The sequence below is a fragment of the Microcaecilia unicolor genome, chromosome 4, assembly GCF_901765095.1.
Source record: "Microcaecilia unicolor chromosome 4, aMicUni1.1, whole genome shotgun sequence".
NCBI lineage: Eukaryota > Metazoa > Chordata > Amphibia > Gymnophiona > Siphonopidae > Microcaecilia > Microcaecilia unicolor.
Window position 1 is genome coordinate 136,824,535 of NC_044034.1, and position 26,742 is coordinate 136,851,276.

General features: G+C 40.0%; 1 protein-coding gene across 2 annotated transcripts in view; it reads right to left on the reverse strand.

Annotated features, from left to right (window-relative positions):
* Nucleotides 1–564: 564 nt before the first annotated feature.
* SLITRK6 (SLIT and NTRK like family member 6) overlaps nucleotides 565–26,742 on the reverse strand; it is a 34,463-nt gene continuing 8,285 nt past the window's right edge. The window contains exons 2-3 of one of the 2 annotated variants that reach the window (XM_030200626.1): nucleotides 10,363–10,566; nucleotides 565–4,987 (exon numbers count right to left, since the gene is read on the reverse strand). In XM_030200626.1, the coding sequence (XP_030056486.1) occupies nucleotides 2,441–4,966 (2,526 nt within the window). In that variant the 5' untranslated portion in view covers nucleotides 4,967–4,987; nucleotides 10,363–10,566 and the 3' untranslated portion in view covers nucleotides 565–2,440. The remainder of the gene's footprint in view (nucleotides 4,988–10,362; nucleotides 10,567–26,742) is intronic. The other variant, XM_030200628.1, reaches the window with a different exon arrangement.

Consider the following 26,742-nt stretch of genomic DNA (forward strand, 5'->3'; position numbering starts at 1 on the left):
TTTAATGAGATATCAAATTATATAAAACAGCTCATTAGCAAGCCAACAAAGTATTTGATCAAGCTGTTACACAGATGCATTAATACACAAAAGATTAGCTATAACTTGGGAAGTGTATTCAAGGTTTTGAAATAATCTTTCCAGAATTTTGAAATAGTGAATTTTTTGATCAATAGTTTAATTTTCTGCAGCTTGAGGAAGGGGGAATAATCAACCATAAACCATCAGAGACACGTGCCCAAGAAAATTTCTTGAAAAATAAAAAGTATCCACACACCTTACTATTTTTCCTTGCTTGCAAACCATTAACCTTGGCCATTGGTACATGCAATAAACTCTGCATTTACATACATTAATGTTTATTGTTAGCACTCTGTCATACATTGGTCTCTTGGGTTGTGTCTATATATATGTATATATATATATATATATATATATATATATATATATATATATATATATCAGGATAAACACACTTAGGGCCCTGTTTACTAAGGTGTGCTAGCGTCTTTAGCGTGTGCTAAAAATTAGTGTGCACTAATCATGTAGACGCCCATAGGAATATTATAGGCATCTACACACTTAGCATGCTCTAAAAACATTAATGTGTCTCTAGCGCAGCTTAATAAACAGGGCCTTTGGATTGTTCAGCAACATAACAAAGCATATAAAACAATAAAGGATTATCACAATATAAAACCATTACCTTGCATATAAGGTGATACATAAAACGTTCTCTCATATCTTCTCAAGTCCATATCATAATATAAAGCTTCAAATATTGCAAGTACAATATTAAGAGAAACATTTAAAAATGACTTTCAGTGATATATACTGTATATGCACTGTACTGCATCAATGCCAACCAATAAATGAAGGGGCAGATTTTATTTTTGGGAAAAGTAGAACAAGATGTGTAAATGGCTTGCAAATAAATTTGTTTCCAAAATTATTAAATACAGAATCTTTTGGTCAATGATTTAATTTTCTGCAATTTGAGGATGGGAGAATAGTCCCACACAGAAACATGTGCAGACATAAACTTTTGCAAAACTATTGTGGGGTTTTGGCCTGAAGTTATTGAATTTATGAATCTCAATACAATATGATACAATTCGATATGAAAAGTGTATCAAATAAGAATGATGTTTTGTACTCTTGTCTTTGTACATGTTTTGCCATTTCTCACCCCAATTTATAGCTTTTTTGAGATGCTGGGCTTAGCTCAGTCAAGACTTGGTATAGAGCTATGTTGCTAGGGGTGGGGGGCATTAGACCTTTTTAATTTTCAAACTGAGGAAATGCTTTCAAGGGGTACAGAAAGGAATCAGATTTGGGAATTTTGAGCTAGGAAGTGTATTGAGATTTGGAAAAAGGCCCGAGTGTTGCTACTTCTTGTTGCATATATTTTTTGTCTCATACCCTGGGATTCTACATATTATGCCTTATTTTCTGCATAGAAATTGAAGCATATTCTATAACAAATGCGTGTAACTTAATTGGTTAACTAGCCAGTCAGTGCTGTCAATAGAATGTTAACAATTATCAGCTCAAATTGGCATTAATCAAGGTTTACGCACATAACTCGCTAAGCATATTCTGTAATGTAGTGCACTTAAATTCTAAGTCGCATAGTTCAAAAGGGGTGTGGCCATGGTCAGGGTGTAGGCGCTTCTAAAATCTATACGCATTGTTATAGAATACTCTCATTCTGCGCCCGGTTTATACATCAGGATTTATGCCAAGTAAAAATTTATGGACATGGGCGTAAAGGGCCATGACTAAATTTGGTGACATGGAGAGGTGTTCAGCATATTCTATATACCATGTCGAAATGTAAGCCTATTCTAGCAAATATAGGCGTATTTTAGAGAATACGCATAGGTGTATTTTTTTTCTGTATGAATAGAATCTAGCTCATAATGTATGTGTTTCTGAGTACATTTCTGTGGGTCTGTCTGCACAAAAATTATAATATTGGCCAAAAGATGCATTTCAAAATTATATAAGCAAAAAGGCTTACCTGTTTTCTGTACTATTCTGCCCAAAATATAAACCTGTCCTTCTTTACACTATTAAGACATGTATAGGTGCATTTTAGTTTATGTAACCCCAACTAGACTGAGAAACAATGAATATAATATAAATATTTTATTTTACATATAAAACAAAGGCTGACATATATTCTTAGAAAACCTTACAACTAACCATGGCAGTTTTGCTTGTCTTAATCATTCACCATGTTCCTATTGTACTAGGTTTAAGATTAGCTCACTTGTCTATGAATATCCCAATGGTGTCTAACAACGATCCCTGAGATTCTCTTGAATTACTGTTGTGCTTGAGCTCTGATTGCTGACACATTTATAAGGCACTTTTATACAGAAAAGTGCTGACAGGGACAGAAGTGTACATTTCTTGTCCATATCAATGAAATATGTCATGTTTGTTGTTCTAGAACTTCCAGATAATCAGGTTCAGCATGCAAATTAGCTTTTAGTTCAAAATATTCATTCTTTGTCTGTTCTACTAAAAAACTTCTTGGCCTGGCATACATAAGTGTCTCCATTAATTTGAGCTCCTCACGTGTACCAGGATATCGAATGTCGGTGTCAGGCTGGAGTTGAGCTAGGCTTTTCCTTAAGTATTCTGTAATTCCTAGTTGTTGAAGTTCTCTTTCTTTCTCAAGGATATTTCTATACAATGAACTAGCATCTTGAAAAGATAAGAATTCTGGTGAATGATCTACTGCTCTAAATTTGAGATTTGGGCCTGTGAGAGGTGAATCATTTTCTCTTTCGAGAAGACTTCTATGGAGATGTTTGGGATCATTAACATCTTTTTCATCCTCTTGTTCCTCATATTCTGTATTCTTTGGGCTGAATGGTGGAGTGCGGTAAACCTGAACCATGGGGTTGACCATGCGTTGCTCATAGAGACTGGCAGATGGGCGTTCAGATGTCTTGTGGGTCATTTTATGTCCATACATGCTATATTGAAGGCATACAGGACTATTTTCTCTTATCTGTTCATCTGTTTGTTTCTTTTTGCATCTTTTCCTTCGTTGCAAAACAAGAACAATTACACCAGCAGCACAAAACACAATTGTTATAAACGCAACAAGCAGACCAAGTATTAAAACTGAAAGAGGGACAAAATCTGTAATTGATTTTAAAAGAGTATCTGCTGTGTTTATTGTGGTAGTGGTCACAGGAGTTGTCACAATTATGAAACTAGCTTGAGTTGACTGGTTTGGGCTCTTTGCCAAGCCAGGGCAAAGAATTTCACTATTTATCAACCTTAAGTCTTGTTTTGCTAGGGATTCTGGAAATTTGCAAATAATTTCATTTATCATTGTGGTCTTGCTAAGTTTTTGTATCCATTGTTTAAATCCAATTAGATCACAAGTACAGTCCCAAGGATTGTCCTCCAGTTCAATCTGTATCAACAAGTCTAGTTCATCCAAACCATTGCTTACAGGAAAATGTGAAAACTGATTTGATTTAAGGTTCAATCTTACTAATGGAACCCCTGAAAAAATATAGGGTGGCAAGGTTTGAAGACGGTTGTTGTTCAGGTATAAAACCTTCAATTTTGGCATAGCAGTAAATGTCCCTGGCAGGATTTCTTTTATTAAATTATATTCAAGATATAAATATTCCAGGAGCTGTAGTCCAAGAAACAAATTTCCATTTATTTTTGTAAGATGATTCCCATTCAGGTACAGTTTCTGCAGTCTAGTAAAATTTAGAAAAGATCCCTCTTCAATGACCTCAATACGATTATTTCCCAAATGAAGCATCTCCAAACTTGCATATTCCACTAGATCAGACTTTAAAAGCATCTGAATAATATTTCCTGCCATAAATAACTTTCTGGGATTTTTGGGTGGGAGTCCAATATCAGATAAACTTTCTATATTTTGCTCTTGACAATGGATTAAAATCCCAGAGAGGACATGGCTGGTGCAGTGGCAAGGGATAGGGCAGAATATTCCTGGAGGTTGAGTAGCCGGTTTTGTGGTATGTAATAAATTAGGTACCTTTGTTGAACCTTTTGGAAGAGACATTAATTTGGTTGGTATGTGATTATCACTTATAGAAGTGGTAACTACCAAAGGTATTGACTCAGAAGGGTTATCTATCTTACTTATAGAATCAGATGGGCAAAGTGTTTCTTTTTTCAGTCTATTTAGAATGCTATTTTTGAGATTTGGAGGGCTATTGCATATAACTTCATCTATGATGGATTGAGATGGCATATTCTCTAGCCAGATTTTTAGCTGTAGTAAGTCACAATTGCAGACCCATTTATTATCCTCCAACTGAAGGTCCACTATTCTGCCAATGTGCTCTAAAAAACCAACATAAGGTAATGTTTGTAATTGATTTCCTCTGAGATCTAGGTGGGTCAATGGTACAAAACGAAATATATTTGTTGGAAGAAATTCAATTGCATTATCATTTAGAATAAGTACTTTAAGTCTGCTGAGCTTGCTGAAGGCACTTGACTCGATTGTTGTGATAAAGTTATTATCTGCCTGAAGAAATTCAAGGTTTTCTAATCCATGAAAAGAATCCCCTCTAATTATTTCTAAGGAGTTGTGATTTATATGGAGTTCTTTGAGATTAGTGAGGCCATTGAAAGCCCCAGGATCAATATCTGCAATATTATTAAATCCAAGATGCAGTGATATCATATTGCTAAGACCAAAAAAACCATTAGTTTGTAACTTGGACAACTTGTTGTTAAGTAAACTGAGTTGAAACAATTGTGATAGTGGTACATTGATTTGAGATAATTTTTCTATGCCTCTTTCTTCACAGTTTACAAAAATAGTGCCATCCTTTTCTTCACAGAGACAAAGAGAATCGCAAGATTCTTGGGTTGATGATGAATTTGGCTGTGTTTCTTCAATGACAGAGATGATTATAACTGAATATAAAATAAAAATCCAAGCCTTCATAGTGCCAATTGTTTTGTGGTTCTGTAAAATATAAATTGAATATATTTTATAATGTAAGCTTTTAAAATTAGTATGATCATAAATTGAACATTTGCAAAATTGTAGCCATTGCAATAGCCATTTTAGAGCAATTATGATATTCCATCTTATTTGTAGATATAACAGAATAAAGACATTGAATGGTAAAAGTCTATTAATATTGTCATTCATAAAACAAAGAAATAAATATTAGTGTGTTATAAAATACACTGAAAGAAAATTTAATATAAAGGGCAGCTCAGTAAATGGGATTAGTTTTCACTTTAAACTCTGTATCATAGATCAATGGTTTTAAGGGACAAGAGGAAAACTGAAATCCATAGTTTGTGTGATAAAGCAGATGTCTAAACTGAGGCACCTAGCTTAGAATGCTCCTGTTGTCTAATGAATATCACTTTATCCATTGTGTAAATGATTATTCAGGGTCTTATGACTCAGGGGCCTGTTTACTAAAGAACATAATGCAGATAAAGGGAAATTCTATAACTGGACACCTCCATGTAGGTACCCCAAGGAAGCATGTTAGAAGCCTATTCTATAAAGGTGCTGGTGTAAACTACAATCAGCATGCCTAACATTTAGGCACTTGCACTTACACCAGCCATAGAACTGGTAACTATAGATGCCTATTGCAGCAGATAAGTTGGAACTCCGCATATCTCCCGCACTTCATCAACGTCCTAAATTTGTTTTACAAGGAGTATAACTTAAGGGAAATTTTGTCCAAGTATACTTTAAGATTCAGTAGGGTGATGGTCCCCAAGGACATGGTCCATGTCATCAATGTACCTATTGTAAATATGTAATTAACGCTTGTGTTTACAAAGGCGCACTATAGGCATGTTAGCATTTTTAATGTGCGTTAAACGCTAATGCACATCAAATGCTAATGTGTTTATAGGAATGTATTGGCACATTAGCGTTTAATACGCCTTAACTTTATAGGTGTGTTAAAAATGTTAACGTGCCTTATTAAACATACCAAAACTGACACTGTAATTTTTTAGAGAATTTATAAACATTTTTTCCTTAAGACTACTACAGATTGTAATACAACAGGAGTGTTTTATGGCATAACCTGCCCGTGCAGGTTATGGTATATTGGTCAAACCTTTAGAAAAGTGAAAATTAGGATAGCAGAGCATGTAAGCAATATTTGAAGACAGAGAAGAGAGGCACCCCTAGTGGACCACTGGAGTTTGGTGGGTCATAAAATTGATGATTTGTGGTCCTTATACAAGTAATATTACCCAGAGGTGGCAATAGTCTCTAAGAAATTGCTTCATTTGGGAAAAGACTGGTCTTTTCCTGTAATACTGTTTACCTTAATGGCTTTAATAAAGAAATAGAGTGGCCAGAAACTTGGTAGTCAGTGCAGTGCCTTTAATGAATTTAGGCGGGATGTATGCATCTGTGTAATTTGTGTCCTGTATAAATCGTGAGTTAACTGTACTTCGGCCAGTTTGTCCTGTTTGTCCCTCTATCCAACTATGAATGGATTTATAGAAATTCAGTAAGTTATTGGTTTGGTAGGATTGGTACTTTAAAAATGAATGTGTTGCCTCGTTTGATGTATCTTTTCCAGGTTCTTCCCCTACGCTTGCCTCATGAGTTTCTTTCTAGTCTGCAAAATCACTTGCTTAGTTTTATCTGATCAAACAAACGCCGCAACTTTCGCGATTGTTTTGTATGGTGATCAGGAAAAAAGTGGCCTTGGAGTCCCAAATGTCTTTTGGTGTTATAAAGTGGCTCAGGCTTGGATGCTATTGAATGGTTTCATGCAAGCTCGCAAAAGAGGTGGATAGGGATGGAGCAGGTTTCATTTGGTTTGTGCCCATTGCATTCTTTACTGTGGCTTCATCAGTGCTGCCATCCTTTGAGTAATGATTTGTGTCCCTCTATAGTGACTACTTTTTATTACTGGGATGATTTATTTGATAAACCTGACTTGGTCCTTTCAAGGTTAACTCCTGCAATTCATAATCCTCTTTTTCCTCCTGCTCTAGGGCCGGGTCCTTTTTTGAAATGGTTTTCTGCAGGATTGGAGATTTGGGGTCAGTTTTATGAAGAAGGCAAATTGGTGCCTTTCAACATTCTAGTGGATACTTATTCGATTTCTGCACGGGATGCTTTTGCTTATGTTCAAGTAAAACATTTTCTTTCATCTCATGTAATTAAGGCTCAGGTGAATAGGGGAAACTCTTTTTTGGAAGATCTGTGTGAAGATACTAGGCGTACAAGGGGTCTTATCTCTTGTTTGTATGCTTTTCAGCGTAGTAGGGTGCGGCCTCCTGTTGAGCATTGTTTACTTTGGCATCGGGAACTGAGGTTGACATTGGGTGATGATGCTTGGACATATATGGAAAATGCATTATCAAGGATTTCTGTTTCTGTTCCTTTTCTAGAAAATGCTGTAAAGGTTTTTGTATAGGTGGTACTTGATCCCTGTTCGTTTGAATCATATGTTTCCAATGATATTGCCTTTATGCCGGAGGGGTTGTGGTCAGAGGGGTACTATGGGCCATCTATGGTGGTCTTGTGTTAAGGTGCGAGCTTTTTGGAAAGCAATTCAGCATAGACTCCAGGGTTGGCTTGCTAAGCAAAATTAAGTGGTCTCCTGAATTTTTTCTGTTTCCCGGAAAGCCTCCAGGCCTTACCACATCTCAGTCACTGCTGGTTTGACATGCTATGTCAGCTGCTAGAGTTACACTAGCTGCTTATTGGAAGTTCCTTCTTTAAGTGGTTGAATAAGTTGTGGTATATCTGTGAAATGGAAAGATTGAGGGCTATTTATTGTAAAACTTTATCTAAATGGGAGGTGGTCTGGGAGCCTTTTATTTCACATTGTTCGTTTTGAGTATAGAAGCCTAAGGGGAGATGGGGTGGTAGGGTTTTTTTTTTTTTTTAATAGGGTTGGGGTTTTGTTTCATAAAACTTGTTATAAACTATGGAAGTTACTAGTTTGTGTTATTTCAAGTATTTAAGGGACTTTTGAATTGGTGCTATTTTCCCGCTGTTTATTAATGCCTGCATATGTTAATGTAATTGTTTTCCTTTCTGTTTATGCATTGTCTCTAATTGTTTAATAAAGACGTCTTTAAATTTCAAAAATCAAATGTTGAGGAGGAAATTGATTTGGTCTGGTTGGTTATTAATTGGTTGTAAAATTGTTTTTTGTGCTGTCTTTATAGCTCCTGAAGACGCAGTTCAGACAAAACACAGTCCTGTCAAAACAGTCCTGTGTCAAGCTAAGAAGAATTATTCCATTATGAACTACAAATTTGTAGTGGAGAATTTGAGCCTCCATGGCTGGCTGGTCCATGGATGGCCCTTCTCCCATAGGATCTGGGTGCTATGAACCTATGGAGACTCAGCTGGTGTTATTGGTGGCTTCTGCTGGGGTACAAGCCTTTCGATGGCCTCTTTGGCCTTGCCTAGGTCCTCCAAGGGAGACCTGTCCCTATGAATGTCTTCTTCCTTTATCTCCAGCTGTAGAGGAGAAGTATGGGCCTCAAATGATAGTGTGGAGTCTAATGTGACATCCAGAGCCCTGAGTTCTATTGTCGAGGGTAGTTCTCATATGGGTGGTTGAAACTGAAAGGAAGAGCCTGTCAACCATAAGACTTGGAAGGATTCAGGATCATGCAATGAGAAATTAACCAAGTATATACTTTAGAAAGATGGACATTGAGTGGAGAATGTTTAAGGGCTTCACAGTTGGTATAAAACAAAAATTGTATGTCATCTGCAAAGAAGTATGAGCTCAGACCAAGTAACTAAACAAGTGTTTGAAGGACCTGTAAATATATTGAACAGAGCAGGTGGGGAAGGAGTAGAAAGAGAATTAACAGAGACCTGAAAGAAATGGCCTGAGAGAAATGAAGAAAAACAATTCAGAACTGTCCCCCTCCCATCTTTAACACTGACAGACTAGATAACAACAGATGGTGGCTAATGAGATCAAATGATGAAGACAAATGTAAAGAAAGAAGAAGTACATATTGTGGAAGAGTAGCCAAATGGATCATGCAGCAGCCCACTACAGTTCCTTATGATTCTGGGCAAGTCACTTAACCCTCCATTGCCCCAGGTACACTATCCACCTTATAATTGAAAGAGAAAAACGCCTAGATTTTGACCCAAATCGGGAGATAGACGTTTATCTCACAAAAACGAATAAATCGGTAAAATGGAAAGCCGATTTTGGACGTTTTCAACTGCACTCCATTGCAGAAGCGTACAAAGTTGACGGGGGCGTGTCGGAGGCGTGGCGAAGGTGGAACTGGGGCGTGGTTATCAGCCGAGGAGAGATGGGCGCCTTTCGCCGATAATGGAAAAAAAGTATGCGTTTGTAGCTAGAATTTAGGGCACTTTTCCTGGACCCTGTTTTTTCACGAATAAGGCCCCAAAAAGTGCCCTAAATGACCAGATTACCACCAGAGGGAATCGGGGATGACCTCCCCTGACTCCCCCAGGGGTCACTAACCCCCTCCCACCACAAAAAATGATGTTTCACAACTTTTTATTTTCACCCTCAAATGTCATACCCACCTCCCTGGCAGCAGTATGCAGGTCCCTGGAGCAGTTGTTAGGGGTGCAGGGGACTTCAGGCAGGTGGACCCAGGCCCATCCCCCCCTACCTGTTACAATTGTGCTGCTTAATGCTTAGTCATCCAACCCCCCCAAACCCACTGTACCCACATGTAGGTGCCCCCCTTCACCCCTTAGGGCTATAGTAATGGTGTAGACTTGTGGGCAGTGGGTTTTGAGGGGGATTTGGGGGGCTCAACACACAAGGGAAGGGTGCTATGCACCTGGGAGCTCTTTTACCTTTTTTTTTTTGTTTTTGTAAAAGTGCCCCCTAGGGTGCCCGGTTGGTGTCCTGGCATGTGAGGGGGACCAGTGCACTACGACTCCTGGCCCCTCCCATGAACAAATGCCTTGGATTTATTCGTTTTTGAGCTGGGCGCTTTCATTTTCCATTATCACTGAAAAACAAAAACGCCCAGCTCACAAACTGTCGAATAAAACATGGACGTTTATTTTTTTCGAAAATACGGTTCGGTCCGCCCCTTCACGGACCCGTTCTCGGAGATAAACGCCCATGGAGATAGACGTTTTCATTCAATTATGCCCCTCTATATAATATATGAACTGCGTTGATTATAACCACAGAAAGGCTGTATATCTTTTCCCTTTTTTTAAAAATTTATCTGCATCCAGATGCTACCAAGTTTGATTTAAAAGATCAATAAGCATGCATCAGTTCAATAGAAGGACCTGAGACAGGAGTGAATAGGTATTTTTCCTGCTTCAAAGTAGAAATGGGAACGGATTCAAAACAAAACTTAAATGACCTTATGACAGTTGATGTGTTATGATGGCAGAAGTGGTGCATAGAAGACAACTCTAGCAGTTGGGAAGTAAGGACAGTGCCGGGCAGTCTTCTATGATTTTCATCCCAAAAATGGCAGAGACAGATCAGGATGGGCTGGAGTGGGCTTTGATGGCAGTAGCTGGAAAGAAAGTCCATTGCCCAGCAGACATCTATGGTCTGTGTCCTGAAAATGGCAAAAGATAGATGAGGATCAAATATGTATAGTTTATTCCACCCTTTTAGACAGACTAAATGGCCCATGCAGGTTTTTATCTGCCAAATATAAAACAAGAGGGGAAAAATCCCTACTTTCAAAACAGCCCAAGCAAAGGAATAAGGATTAACCAAATTCACTTGCAGCCAAATAGGGATAAATAAAATGTATTTATTGAGCACCACTTCTAATTGTAGACCCATCACAGGGCTGTGTTTCGGTGGGAATACCACCTGCTTCAGGGGTCACAACAACTATAGCTTCTGATGGGTGCCAAAATTAAACCAACTCTTCAAAAATGGAGACTAGAAACAGACCAATGTTACCATTCAATGAACAACAAACAGTCTGACAAAGTACACAGTGCATATGTTACTACGTTTTTGCCATTCTCATGCCTACCACATGTCTGCCAATCTACATATGCAAAATTTGCTATTTACATGTGGAGATGCTTCTAAAATAAGGGTCATTATTAAATCACTAGAAAATTAGCATATCCTATATATATATATTTTTTTTTAAACCTTATATTTAACAAATATTGTGGAGGTAGTATTTAACCTGTGGCAATCAGCATTTTTTTTTAAACACCAGTGGTAGCAGGGTTTTTATATTTGAATATACAGTGCATCTTATCAAGATCCCAGTGATATTCAGACTGGTTGATAAAATTAGCAATTTTTGTGTCCTAAGTTACCAGTTAGCAGACTGAAAGGGGGAGTTATCAAGTTGTGTTAGGACCTTAAGTTACGTAATTTGCCTCTTAATGCGACTTAAAGATCTCTAATTCAGCTTATTTTACCCTACCAGAGTGATATTTAGGTCACCATGGGTTACATAATAATGATATACAAAACATGTAAATGCATGTAAAGCAGTTCATTAGTATGAAAAAAACATAATATGACTCACAATGTGCACCAGGTATGCAAGTCACGTTATGGGCATAAAATGACCATAAAATAATACCAGAAGCAGGGACTATTTTACTGTGCCAAGAGAATTAGACCTCAAAACCACAGCCTGATGCTCCCAGGCAGTAGCATAAAGGAGCTGGTGCTGCCTCCCTCCCATATCAAGACCCCCTACCCCCTGATCACATCCTTCAATCCTGCAAATGACTCCCCACCATTTGCTAGGGCTTACCAGTCCTGTACCTAGTGGACAATGGTTGCATGAGAAAACATGACCCTCAATGATAGTAGCATGAAAATAACACTAGAGTGCCATTTTTGAAGATGATGCTGATAGGGCAGGAGTGACTGGGGATTGCTCCTGCCTGATGATCACTGCATCAGGTATAGGGTTGATAGGCCCTAGTAGATGGTAGAGGGTCATTTGGAGGGTGGGGAATAAGGGCTTGATTGAAATGGAGGATGTGCTCAAGTTCAATTGTATTTTGATATACCACAAAATCATTATGAAATTTTTTGTTACATTTGTACCCCATGCTTTCCCACTCATGGCAGGCTCAATGCGGCTTACATGGGGCAATGGCGGGTTAAGTGACTTGCCCAGAGTCACAAGCTGCCTGTGCCTGAAGTGGAAATTGAACTCAGTTCCTCAGGACCAAAGTCCACCACCCTAACCACTAGGCCACTCCTCCACTGCCATTAAGCAGTTTAAAATTCAATATAAATGGGGAAAACAAAAAAAAAACATAAGAAAATCAAGAAGCAATAAGACAAAAAAAGATATAAAAGGAAAAATACAAGAGGAAAAAAATAAAAATACAATTCATAAAAATTAAAGGAGAAATGGTGGGCTGGAGAGAACAGAAAGTAGTTATGCCATCTGCTATAAAACGAAGCATATGCCTTACAGAAAATGCAAGTCATAGTTGCAGAAAGGCCTGAATTAAAAAATGGGACTTAAGGGAAGTTCTGAATTTCTGGGAAAGCGGAAGATTGTTCCAGAGTGTTGGATCAACAACACTGAAACAGGTGTATCTGAGGACATCAAGCCTAGTGTGATGATGCGAGGGAACAGTAAGGAGATTTTGTTGAGAGGAACTAAGGGTTTGAAGTGTTGCATATGAAACCAAAAGATCAGAGAAAAATATTGGCAGTACTTCATGAACCATGGTCAGATATTTAAATAGAATATGATATAATATCAGAAGCCAGTGCTTAGAGATGAATATAGTAACATAGTAGATGACAGCAGATAAAGACCTATAGGGTTCATCCAGTCCAGGGAGATACATGGTCATATTTCTTTTTCCCAAACAGTAGTTTAATAACAGTATTTTGGATAGGTTGAAGTTGTTTAACCTGAGTGAGCAGCAGACCATGGTAAAGAGAATTACAGTTGTCTATTTTAGAGATGACAAGTGCAAGAAGGAGAATTCTGAAGGAAGGATTTCTAATATTTGGCAGATGGAACATGTGTCTCAAAGTGAAAAATCATTTTGTAACTTCATTAGAAATTTGTTTGAGGAAAGAAAGGTTTTATCAAAGATCATTCCTAATATTTTTACTGAATCCTTAAAAGGAATAATCGACACCATAGATTCTAAGGGTTCCTTTCACTAAGACGCAGTAAGCACTAGAGCATGGCGCAAATCAGTTAGCACCTGGTAATGTGGCTGCTCTACCTGATCAGGGTGGGATTAGTCCATGAGCCCTTACTGTTTAAAAAATAGATGGAAGTAAGGGCTCACACATTAATTTTTGGTAATGGTTACATACTAATGGTGCATGGTCATTAATTCAGAAAATTGAAAAGCAACCATTTTGTGGCTACAGTAAGAACGGCCTTAGCATGTGGGAAAAACCCATGTAAGGACGCGCTAGGGCCACTTTTTACTGCAGGTTAGTAAAAGGACCCCGTAATGAATCATGTGGAAGGGTAATCTAGCAGGAAAAATAATGTGCTCAGGGGGTCAGGTGGGGGGTATGTGATTAGAGGGATGGGGGAAAGGCACTAACCTCTTTATGCTATGGCCTAGGAGCATCGGGCTGCAGCTTTTAAGGCCAATGCTCCTAGAACACTGGAATAATGCTGCTCGTGAGGTGGCTCGCAAACAGCATTATTCATTTACCACAGTAGTCAGCAATCTGCGGGACTGTTGTATTGCAATTTGCTCACTCCTGTGGTAAATCAAGGTGTGGTAAAAGCTCCCCTTTTACTGCACCTTGATAACTTCCCCCCACACACACACGTATATCAGTGGTAATCGGGTAACTCCAGGATCTACCCAACATCCACTCTCAGACTATACCAGCACTACCCTGATAGTGTTGAAAATTCTGGTAGTGACCCAGTCAGTGGGACTTATCCAGAAAGAAGCCTTTCCTACCTGAATAAGTCCCACTGAATAATGACCACAATGGGGGTAATATGCAGCAGGCAATGGTCAGCATTCCTTTTAAACGCTGCCTGCAGCACCAAAATTATGTCCAGATATTTAATGCCAGGCCACATCCAGGTACAGCACTGAATATCTGGGAATGTGCAGGCCACTGGCATTTGTCCAGATAAGTACTGATATTCAGCAGTTACTTGGATAAGTAAATCGGACAAAGATGAGTCTGCTATTTGTGTGGTCCCATTTGCCCAGGTAGCGCATCGGGATACCAGCTGAATATTGGCACTTACCCAGTTAAATGCCAGCTCCACCTTAAATATGCCCCCAGACCACCAACACACTATCCAGTTATTGTTAAATTCAGAAAATGTCACCTAACGTTTGACAGGAAATATTTGGGTGCTAAGCATCAATTCTATAATGGCAGTTTCACGTAGAACTACCAGTATAGCATACCAGGTTAAGTTTGTAAGTACTTGTGCTTAACTATGGACAGTTAGGAGTGTAACTGCATGTATAACATGTGCTCACAAGTCCTGGGTACCCCTAATCTGCCAATACCCTTCTCCTGTCCATGCCTCATTGCAGTTGTATTCTCTGTATTTGTGCGCACATTTTATAGAATACCATCTAAAGTCAGTTGCATATGTAATAACTAATTGGTACCAATTAACACTATTTAATGACAATTATTGCTCGTTAACATGAATTATCAACTCATTATTATATTGTGTTACATGTGCAACTGACCTTAGTCTATAACACAGCTTTGCACACTAAGGAACAGATTCTATGCACAGCACTCCAAATTAGGCACCAGAAATTAAAAAAAAAAAAACTGGCACTAAGCACTATTCTGTTAAAGGTGCATGCCCTTAATAGAATAATGCTTAAGCAAGGATCTCGTACCTGTGGGTGCCAAACTTACACCTGCTGAAACCTGCAGTAAATGCTGGCACCCAAGTTAGGTGCACTGACCCAGTATTCTATAACTATGAGGGGCATAATTGAACGTCGCTGGCGAAATAGGTCGCCGGCGATCTATTTTGGCGGCGGCGCAACAGCTGGCCGGAACCGTATTTTCGAAAAAGATGGCCGGCCATCTTTTTTTTCTCGATAATACGGTTTAGCCCGGACAAATGCCAGAGTTTGCCGGGTTTAAGATCGCCGTTTTTGTTTTTCAGCGATAATGGGAAAAAATGCCGGCCATCTCAAACCCGGTGAAATCCAAGGCATTTGGTCGTGGGAGGAGCCAGCATTTGTAGTGCACTGGTCCCCTGACATGCCAAGACACCAACCGGGCACCCTAGGGGCACTTCTAAAAATGTTTTTAAAATACACAAATAGCTCCCAGGTGCATAGCTCCCTTCCCTTGGGTGCTGAGCCACCCAAATCCCCCCCAAACCCACTCCCCACAACTCTACACCATTACCATAGGCCATATGGGTGAAGGGGGGCACCTTCATGTGGATACAGTGGGTTTTGGGGGAGTTGGAGGGCTCAACACTTAGCACCACAAGTGTAACAGGTAGGGGGGGGGGGGATGGACCTGGGTCTGCCTGCCTGAAGTGCACTGCACCCATTAAAAACTGCTCCAGGGACTTGCATACTGCTGTCAGGGAGCTGGGTATGACATTTGAGGCTGGCATACAGGCTGGTAAAAAAAGGTTTTTATTTTTATTTTTTTAATGTGGGAGGGGTTGGTGACACTGGGGGACTATGGGGAGGTCATCCCCCATTCCCTCCGGTGGTCATCTGGTCAGTTGGGGCACCTTTTTTAGGCTTGGTCATTAAAATAAAAGGACCAAGTAAACCTGGCGAAAAACTGATGAACGCCACTTTTTTTTTCCATTATCCACAAAAGCCGGCCATCTGGTAGCCACGCCCATGCCCGCCCATGTCCCGCCTTTGCCTCACCGCCGACACGCCCCTTGAACTTTCGCCGGCACAGCAATGGGAAAGCAGCGATGCTGTCAAAAACGCCGCTTTCGATTATGCTGATTTCGCCGCTTTTGCGAGATCGCCGGCCATCTCCCGATTTATGGCGGAAGATGGCCGGCGATCACTTTCGAAAATAAGCCTGTATGTGTGCAAAATTTCAGAATGCCCCTGACACACTTGTGCTCCTACCATGGCCGTGCCCCCATCATTACATGCTATGGGAGTTTATGCGCACTGCCTTACAGAATAGCACACAGCCAAATGCATGTGGAAATCCTTATTGGTGCCAATTATCAATAATTGATTGTTAGTGCCCAATGATTCCCATTTATTGGCTCATTAACTAATTTACGTTGTTCATGCATCTCAGGGCCACACCCAAATTTTGGCATGCCAATTTGGTCAGCCTTTATAGAATCCGGGGGTAAGTGTAAATTGGGTGCCCAACTTTATAGAATTAGGGGGTTAGTGCTCTGGTTGTCGGAGGGAATTGTGCCACAGCCCCTCAGCCTTGGGTATGCTGTAATAATTAAAGGGGTCTCAATAGCCGGATGATTGTAGTCGTGACAGCTAAATTGAGATCCCAATCACCAAGGCCAGAGGGTGGGTACAATCACTAACCTCGTCTCCTAATCTCTAAGACCAGGAGAGGAAAATAAACTAAAATGTTAGGATTTTTCCTGCCCAAACTCCCAAAATCAGATAGAAATCAGATATTTTTTCATGTAATTAAATAACATTTATTTAAAACTTTTCAATATAATAATAATAATCGCAATTCAATAAAAACAATAAATATTTCTTAAACCCCCAAATTTACCATACATTCTTTTTCTTACAGGTCGAATTTCAGTACTGCACCAGCTTATATATCAGATAAGTATTTTGTTTTCTTTTCCTCTTTATTTCCTTACCCTTTCCTGATATTTTTAAGTATTCACTTAAATAGTATTTTCCTAGAATGTGATTCTTTGTGTTCACTTTTCTGTTTTACAGAGTCTACACCCAACTTTTCCAGGTACAGGTAAGTATTTTGTTTGAGTTGTTTTCTCTTCTTTCACAGGGTACCTAACCTCACTGTTTTCCCTTTACCCCCAGTCACAGAATTCCCTGTACAGTCACTTAGCTGTAGGCTGTTCCTCTTTCTCCAGTGCGCCGGTGAACCTTGCTTGCGTTGGGGCCCTTGTAATTGCAGTGTCAGCTTTTCCAGGATTCTTTGCAGGTGACGGCTCTTCCTCCTAAACCTCACTCTATAATAAAATAAATGGAAGCAATACCCTCCCTTCGCTGACCAGGTACCAGGATACCTAGTGTCCGTAACAATTTTATACTGTGGCCGTCTAGCTAATAAAATCAAAATAATTAAACAATTCCCTATCCTATAAACTTACACTCTCTAATTAAACTTTTATTTTATCTAACTTTCCTATTAAATATGTTTGGCAGTCTTCATTCAAACATACCTCTCATTCCACTACTATACTTTTAATTATAATCTTAACATTCTATACTATACCCCTATACTTATCCCCTCTCTATTAACTTAACCTTTAAACTCAGTTAACTCTCCTAAATTCTAATATTAATTCAGACTATTCACTTTACCCCAACTTCCCATATACCCTATTCACTATTCCAACCCCCCAACTTTCTAAAAATACCCCAAATTCCCAAATCCCCATAAAAATGAATATTAACTCTAACCTATACTCTACACAGCCTATACTCTAACCAATATCCTATTTTTCAATACTTTCCCAATTTTTTCTCAAACCTCTACCTCTTCCTTCCCTGAAACCCCTCTCACACACTCCCAACACACACCACACCTCCTCTCACCTTGACTCCCAAACACATTCTGACCAACTGCCCAAACCCCGTTGCCAAGGAGACCAGCACTGGCTTGCCATTCCGCAGTCAGCTCAGCCAATCACCATCTCTTTTTAAAATTCTAAACTGGCCAAGCTGACCTGCGGAATGTTGACCAGCACTGCTCCAGCACCATTTTCAATATAAAAATCCCATAGACTTCTATGGAAAAATATTTCCAAAAATCCTAGCCCCCCCTACAGTTTACCCAAAACCCCTAAAATTTGGCCCAAAAATTAAATCCCCCATTCTCTATCCATCCCTGTTTTTCAATTTTAAAAATCCCAAATTCCAATGTCCGCCCTCAAATAAACTGTTCTAAACTACTCCAAAATCCCTAAATCCGACCAAAAACCATCCCAAAAATTTCCAACTCCCCTCCCGGACCTACCCTATCGAATTTAAAAAAATTAACCCTTAATTAACCCCTTAAAACCAGACCCCTCCCAAAAGACCCCTTTAAAATATTAAAATTCAAAATGTAACCCACTGGAAAAATCAGGAAAAATCCCCTGAACCCGAAACTGAAAACCAAATTTAAATTAAACCAATCCCTGATTTTTTTAAAAATCAAAAACCCTATTTATACAATTTAAAAATCAATCAATTAAAATTTCGGGTTAAAAACCCCCTTACCTGATTGTCGATTTTCCCCACACGTGAAGACTTCCCCTGGTTCCGGTCCCGGACGTCCTGGAGCCGAAACGGAGTAAAAATTAAAAAACAACCGAAACTGGCCCAAAATTTAGGCCCCGGCTTCGGCCTAGCCGCGAAGACGCGCGTTCGCGATTCGTGCATGAGGCGCGCCGCCTCATGCACACTCGCGCCGACGTTTTACATTCGCCGGCCATCTTTATTTTTTAAAAAAACAACTCCGGCGCTTCCCCCCTGCGCCGCACACGAGTCCCGGGAGACCGGAAAACTTCCGCGCTGCCTCCTGCAGCGGTCCTCCGGCCTCCCCAACGCTAAACGCGGCTGCCCTCCATCGGGAGCGCATCCGACCGCACTTCCCCTCGGCCCCGTTTTATCCTTCAGGCCCGGGAACGTGCTCCATCGCTCCCGGGCCCAGAAACTCGTCGTGTGACCTCTCATCGGCCCGAACCCGGCCCAAACATGCCCCGAACCTCCTCTTCACTCCCGGGGACGTGCCCAATCGTCCCCGGGAGCCAAAAACTTCACACTGCCTCCTGCAGCGCTCCTGGAACCCGCGTCCACAAAAAAACCCAGGGCCCTCTCCAAAACCAGCCCAACCCCCCCCCCCCTCCGAATGGCCCCGGAGCCCCAAAATACAGGGAAGCCCCAGCCAGACCCGAAACATCCCCCAGATGCCCCACAGACACCCAGCCTGCTCCTGCACTCAGAGACCCTTCAGAACCCTAAAAACGGCCCCTCAGGTAAGTATTAAATTTATTTATATATTTTTTTCCCTTCCCCTCATTACAGAATATTCAGTTGCACTACCGGGTAAGTGCCACTGAAGTTTAGCCTGCTTAGAATATCAGACCCATATTTTTAAATATGCTGAACTGAAGTTTGTAGTGAAATGATTGAACATGAGATCTGATGAACTTACAAGCAAAGAGCCAGAAGTATTATTTCCATTTTTTTTTTTACCAATGGGAAGCAACAAGCTTAGTTTTTCTAACCCTATAGTTTACTATTCGGCATCTAATTTACAGAATGGTAATATCTAATTAAGAAACAGGCACAGGAGCAAAAAAATCTGATGAATGTATTATATTACAGATGAGATATCTGATTACTACTACTACTACTATTTAACATTTCTAGAGCGCTACAAAGTGTACGCAGCGCTGTACAAACACAGAAGAAAGACAGTCCCTGCTCAAAGAGCTTACAATCTAATAGACAAAAAGTAAAGCATTTAAATTTAAAATATTTAAGCAGTCAAGCACAAGAGAACAGTCACAGAAGGACAGAAGATGTTGAAGGGTGGTCAGTGTGATTAGGTGTAACTCTGGTTGGAGTAGTGGGAGAAGGTGATAGAAGAATAGAAATGGGTGAGGTAAAGTAATGAGTGGGTTGATAGGGAGGTTATATAAGACATGTCACTCTAGGGGTGGGTGGGTGGAGGGGTAGGGTGGGTAGGATTAAGTCTAAAGCAGGAGAAGGTATTCTCTGCAGCCTATCTGTGAGATGGAAAATGCTCTCTGAAGCTGCTGCTATAAGTTGTTAGTTTTCTCTCCCTGAAAGAGATCCAAGCCACACCCACGAAGTTCAAACTGTCAGTGGGGAGGGTGAGGGGAGGAAATGGCAGTGCTTGATGAAAAAGAGAGCTCAGTTTGATAGGAGATATACTATAGGATGTCATTCTGAGGCCAGGCTAAGTCTAAAGCAGGAGAAGGTATTCTCTGCAGCCTATCTGTGAGATGGAAAATGATTAGAGCTATAGACATATATAGCTCAATTACTAAATGTTTTATATGATACACAGATTATTGAGCAAGCTATGGGCTTGATATTTAAATCAACTCATGTGGTTGTTTACATACTAGCCATATAAACAGCTCTCTTTTATTTTAATCTGCAGAACCCATATGAATTAATTCATATCTACTGTCATTTATTAGTAGGAAAAAAAAAAGCAGGGTTTGGAGTGGGCAGGAGACTGGCACAAACGTTATCCACAGAATGGCTAAATTCAGCCACTCTCTAGATAACATATGCAAAAGTTAGGTCAGGGGAAATTATCATTATATTCTACCATTCAAATGGGTTATTTTACTACTAAGTCATGCTATTTTAGCACAGGTCCCATTTTATGTAGCGAGACGTAGTAGCTAATAATCCAGGTTAAATAAAATAACCCATCTTGGCGATAGCCCTTGTTGATAACTCTCCCCCGCCCTTCCCTCCCAATAAAAAAACAAAACTGTTGCTAGCTGACCTAAGTGTGCCATGTAGACTGTCATATAGAAAGTGCATACTATTTCCCCCTAAAAAAGTATTGTTCTTTTCTAGGGAATGTTTAAAAATCCACTAAAAATTAAAAACTTCAGATATTTAGCTTCTTATTACATAAGTACATAAGTAATGCCACACTGGAAAAAGACCAAGGGTCCATCGAGCCCAGCATCCTGTCCACGACAGCGGCCAACCCAGGCTAAGGGCACCTGGTAAGCTTCCCAAACGTACAAACATTCTATACATGTTATTCCTGGAATTATTATCAATGTAATTAACAAAAACAAGAGTTTATTTAAAAAATCACCTCCTTGTAATGTACACTTTACCAGAGATTCTTTGGGTACCTAACACAAGTGAACAAGTACCTGACTTCAAAATACCTTTTTGGAAGTATGAATTCTTCCTAAAATCACAAGTCAGATACTGCTGAACTCATCACTCACTCAATTTTTAAAGGTTGTTTATGAGATCAATCACCTGCGGCAACTACAAAATCTTTCTCCATATATTTGAAAGATAAGTCTGACCACAGTGGTCCATGCCATGATAACATCATGACTAGACTACTCTAATGTCCTGTACACTGGCCAAACCAAAAAGAGTTTGTAATAGCTCCAAGTAATTCAGAATGCTACAGCCCGACTGATAGGAGGCTGCAAGTGGCATGACCACATCACACCCTTCCTGCAAAAACTACACTAGATACCTGTACCTGACAGGGCTAAATGTACAACTCTGTGTTTGAATTTCAAGGTCCTCAGACAAAATGGGCCAGAGTACTTAAAGAATAAGTTAATTGTCTACATACCTCTGAGACCTCTAAGGTCCTCTCAAGGAGCATAGCTATCTGTACCCTCATCAAAAGAAATTGTACGATGTGATACCCACCAGCGAGCCTTTTCGGGTGTAGCCCCCACACTATGGAACTTGCTTCCAGAACTACCTCTACTTTAGGAAGCAGGTTAAACCTGGCTCTTCTCACAAGCCTTTTATACATGTGGTGACTGACTGTACACTTATTCTGCACCTGGACTACTACTACTACTTATTTCTAAAGTGCCACTAGACGTACGCAGCGCTGTACACTTAAACATGAAGAGACAGTCCCTGCTCAACAGAGCTTCCAATCTAATTAGGACAGACAAACAGGACAAACAAGAGATAAGGGAATATTAAAGTGAGGATGATAAAATAAGGGTTCTGAACAAGTGAATAAGGGTTAAGAGTTAAAAGCTTGCTACACACACTGTAACTTAGATCAGTTCTTCATATCTTGTTTAACTGTATAATGATTTTGCCCTGAATTTAGCCACCCATCTATTTATCCCAATTGACTCTGTACTAACCATCTTGTCCCCATCTGTATATCTGCACTTGGCCCCTCAGCTAGGCAGAAAAACATTAGCATCATATCTATGGTATTTGAATATTCTTCCATTCTGTCTATTATGGTATTGTTTGTATTTTAGTGACATCATATTTCCAAGCTTACCTCATTTATTGTATTTATATGTTTATAATTGGTTATTTTACTATTGTTACGATATTAACAAAAATTGTAAGTTTTATGTTAAACTGGATGAATCTGTTCATAAAGGTGGTTAATAAATCCCAATAACTAAATGAAATGAAATAAATGAATATATAAATAATTTCAATAAACAGTATTATTATTTTATTATAGAAAGATCAGTAGTATGCTTTTCCATTTAAAAAGATTAGTATAATAAATCATATTTAGTTATGTTCCCACGTAAGTTCTGAGTCACTACAGATCATAGGTGTATAGTATTGCACAAACATCTGATTTGTTTATTTTCCCTATGGTATTTGACAAGACACTGCATGTACTAATCTTGTTTTGAAGTGTTTGGATTGCATTAATACCTACACAATATTCAAAATCTAAGGCTTCTGGCTTTCATTTACAACAAAAACATCTTGATAAAACACTCTCACTGATGAATCTGGGTTAGTTTATTGTTATAACTGAAAGCCCTGGAAATAGGCTTGTGTAATGTAGTTCCAGTGACATCATCTAGCCACAGCTTTCCCATTAACCAAAAAAAGACAAGCGCAGTGACTGGCTGATAGCTGAGCAAAACCAGTTCAGAGCCCAAACTCAAGAAGATATTTCGTGTTGGAAGAGCAAGATCTGTGGTGAACCCAAGTTCTATCAGTGCAAGAAGAGATAGGCTGCCGATCAATTACCTGTATGCAACATGGGAGCTGGGAAAAAAAGGAGGATTGAAAAAAAATGCGAGGAAAGAGGATTTTAGATTTAGTTTATACCTTTTCAGTTGTAGTCCAAGGTCAGTTATATGTCCTAATCTTTCTTGCTTGCTTCCTTTTTTTTATTTGGAGACAAAGAAGAGTTAAGTGATTTGCCCAACATCACAGAAGGAGCAACAGAGAGAATCTGAAGTCGGTTTCCCTGGTTTTTAGCTTGCTGCTCTAACCATTATTTTTTTTTTGTTTTGTTACATTTGTACCCTGTGCTTTCCCACTCATAGCAGGTTCAATGTGGTTTACATATTATATACAGGTACTTATTTGTATCTGGGGCAATGGAGGGTTAAGTGATTTGCCCAGAGTCATAAGGAGCTGCCCGTGCCTGCAGTGGGAATTGAACCCAGTTCCCCAGGACCAAAGTCCATCAGGCTAACCACTAGGCCACTCCTCCACTCAAAGGGGGGGGGGGGGGAAGTAAAATATGCAAGCTAGTTTGAATAGTAGTAAAACACCAATACTTGATGGTACACACACCAGAGTTCTAAACAAATGCAAATATGAAACTGTAGGTGTGACTCTGGTAATCTGCAATTTATCATTTAAATCTGGAAGACAGCCAATGTAATGCTAATTTTCAAAAAGGGCTCCAGAGATGATTTAAGTAACTGCAGACTAGTAAGCCTGACATCTGTGCCAGGTGAAATAGTAGAAATTTCTGTTAAGAACAAAATAACTTGACATATGGATAAATAAAGCTTACTGAGGGGGAGATAGTAAGGATTTAGAAAAAAAGAGACCATGCCTAAGTAATCTGTTATAATCCTTTGAAGGTGTGAACAAAGTTACATAAGAACATAAGAGTAGCCACACTGGGTCAGACCAATGGTCCATCTAGCCAAACAGTGGTCAAACCAGGTCACAATTACCTGGAAGAAACCCAATTAGTAGCAATATTCCAGGCTACCAATCCTGGGGCAAGCAGTAGCTCCCCCATATCTGTCTTAACAGCAGACTATAGACTTTTCCTCCAGAAATTTGTCCAAACCTTTTTTAGACCCAGATACGCTAACCACTGTTACCACATTCTCTGGCAATGAGTTCAAGAGCTTAACTATTCGTTGAGTGAAAAAAATATTTCCTATTTGTTTTAAAAGTATTTCCATTTAACTTCCTCAAGTGTCCCCTAGTCTTTGTACTTTTGGAATGAGTAAAAAATTGATTTACTTCTACTCGTTCTACACCACTCAGTATTTTGTAGACCTCAATCATATCTCCCCTCATCTGTCTCTTCTCCAAGCTGAAGAGCCCTAACCTCTTTAGCCTTTCCTCATATGAGAGGAGTTCCATCCAGTTGATGTTTAGCCTTATTCCCTCAGATTCTGTATAGTGTGACTTCAGTTGTGTGTGCAAATACAGTTGTATTCTAGATTTGCACGTGCAACTTAACTAGCTAATGTCAGTCAGCACTGATAATTGCCAATTAACAAGCAATTACAGACACTAATTGTCATTAATTAGAATTTATGTGCATTAATGACTAAGCATATTCTATAATGTGATACGCGTAAATTCTAAGTCACATAGTTGAAAAGGGAGCATGGCCATGGGTGTGGAATGGGCATGTTGTGGGCATTTCTAAAATCTATGCATGTTCTTATAGAATACACCTGGTCTGCACCTAATTTAGGTGTCACCATTTACACCAAGTTTTACTTGGCATAACTGCCCGTGACTAATTTAGTCACGCAAATGGGCACTCAGCGTATTCTATAAACTACATGGAAATGTAGGCTTATTTTTTACAGAATACGCCTAGGCGTATTTTGCTTCTGTGTGGATTTTGTTAGGTGTGATATATGGAAAAAATAAATAAAAATTAAAAAAACTAGTCCATTATGTATAAGGCTTCTACACAGGAAAAGTGATAATGAGATTTAGATGTTCCCAGTTCCCTGAGTATTGTATCAAAGGATCTGCTGAATGTACAGATTGTTGAAAAATACATATAAGGAAGCCAAGATCTCAACAGTTATGGAAGAGGATGCAGTAGACAGGGAACCAATTAAGAGGTGGTAAACAAGCATAGGGCTAAACGGTCAGGTTTCTCAAAGGAAAGAAGTAAAAAGTGGAGTGCCTCAGTGGAGTATGCTGAAACAGATATTGTACCCTGGCACCTGAGATTTCATACCCCCCCCCCCCCCGAAATATTTATTTTCCTTTCACAGCAGTGCCTCAGAAACTGCTTCTCCATATTCTGCACAGCAATTGGGCTCTCCACATACTTGAACCACATAGTCCAGGAAGTTTGAGAAGTCTCGCAGGACTTGAAAACCGGTAGACTTCTAAAACTTACTGCATCATGTGACTCAAGTATATGGAGAGCCCGATTGTTTTACAGAGTCCAAAGAAGCAGTATCTGAGGAATCACTGTGAATAGCAAGGCAAGAGCTGATGACTGCTTTGAGACCGAGAGAGCAAGAGATACTAATTGGGTGAAGTCTGGAGGGGGCATGAGAGAGACTGGGTGAAGGGGGGCATAAGAGAAATTAAGAGAAAGCTTGAGGGGGACATGAGAGAACCTGGATGAAGGCTAAAGGGGGTATGAGAGACACTGACTGGGTGAAGACTGGAGAAGGGCATGAGAGACTGGGTGAAGGTTAGGGGGGCATAAAAGATGCTGACTAGGTGAAGGCTGGAGAGGGGCATGAGAGAGACTGGGTGAAAACTGAAAGGGACCAAGCGAGAGACCAAGTGGAGGAGGGCATAAAAGAAACTGAGTAAGGCTGGGGTGGCTTGAGAGAGACTGGGTGAAGGCTACAGAGGGGTGTGAGAGGGGGGAGACTGATGGGTACCCAGGCCATTGTGATATCTGAAACAAAGAGGCAATTGTCTCTTGGCCTCACCTATCAAGTTATTGCTGTCACACAGCTGACAGCATGCTTTGGGAAGGGAGACTACTGGGTTCTGCCAGTGATTTGCAAAGGCACCTTAAGATACTGATTTCCTAAAGTGTCTTTGCCTAGGCATACATAATAGGAAAAGAGCCTGGGTAGAGGATTCCTACCCCTTTTCCCCACTCCTCCACAAATAAAAAAAATCACTGGGAACAATGTTGGAGTGGTGGGGATGGAGAAGCGAGAGAGGTCTCAGCTGCTTGTTCCTAGATTTAATGGAAAGTTTTCAAGACCTGGTTTAACATTCATTAACACTCTGGAAGAAAGCAACAAGTGAATTGATCAAATTCACAGATAACACAAGAATATTCAAAGTAGTTAAGAAATTTAAACAGGTGGGAGAGGTTCCTTCCCACTTAAATCATGCTCAGTGGGCCAGCTACCAATACTCAGTGGCATTTAACTAGGCAGTGCTACTGAATATCAGTGCTAACCAGCGAAGTCAAAACTGGGCAGAAGAGAAGTGTTCTGGGGGCGGAGTAAGGGATAAACTGGGATTTATGTAGGTATTGACAATATTTGGTGTTGGTGTCTGCATAATATGTATGGAGTACCACATAGAGTCCTTACTTTGCCCATGTTGCTATGTAGGTGCTGGCACTGCATGTCAACTGGCACCTGCATAACTTCAAGGATGCCAATTGGTTGTCCCTTTTCAGCCCCCCGGATTGCTGCACTCTAATCCCCAAACCCAACCCCCTGATTCTTAACCCCCTCCTTCCTGAGCCCTCCCAATGAGCAATGAAAGCCCTCCCTCTCATTTGGATCTCCTCCCTCCCAATTCCCCACATGAGCACTGAAAGCCCACCTACCTATTCAATCCTCTTTCCTCCCAACACTCCCCCCCCCCCCCCACAAAGAGCATTGGGCCCCCAAAAGGAATCCCCTACCTCCCCACCCCCCCTGTGG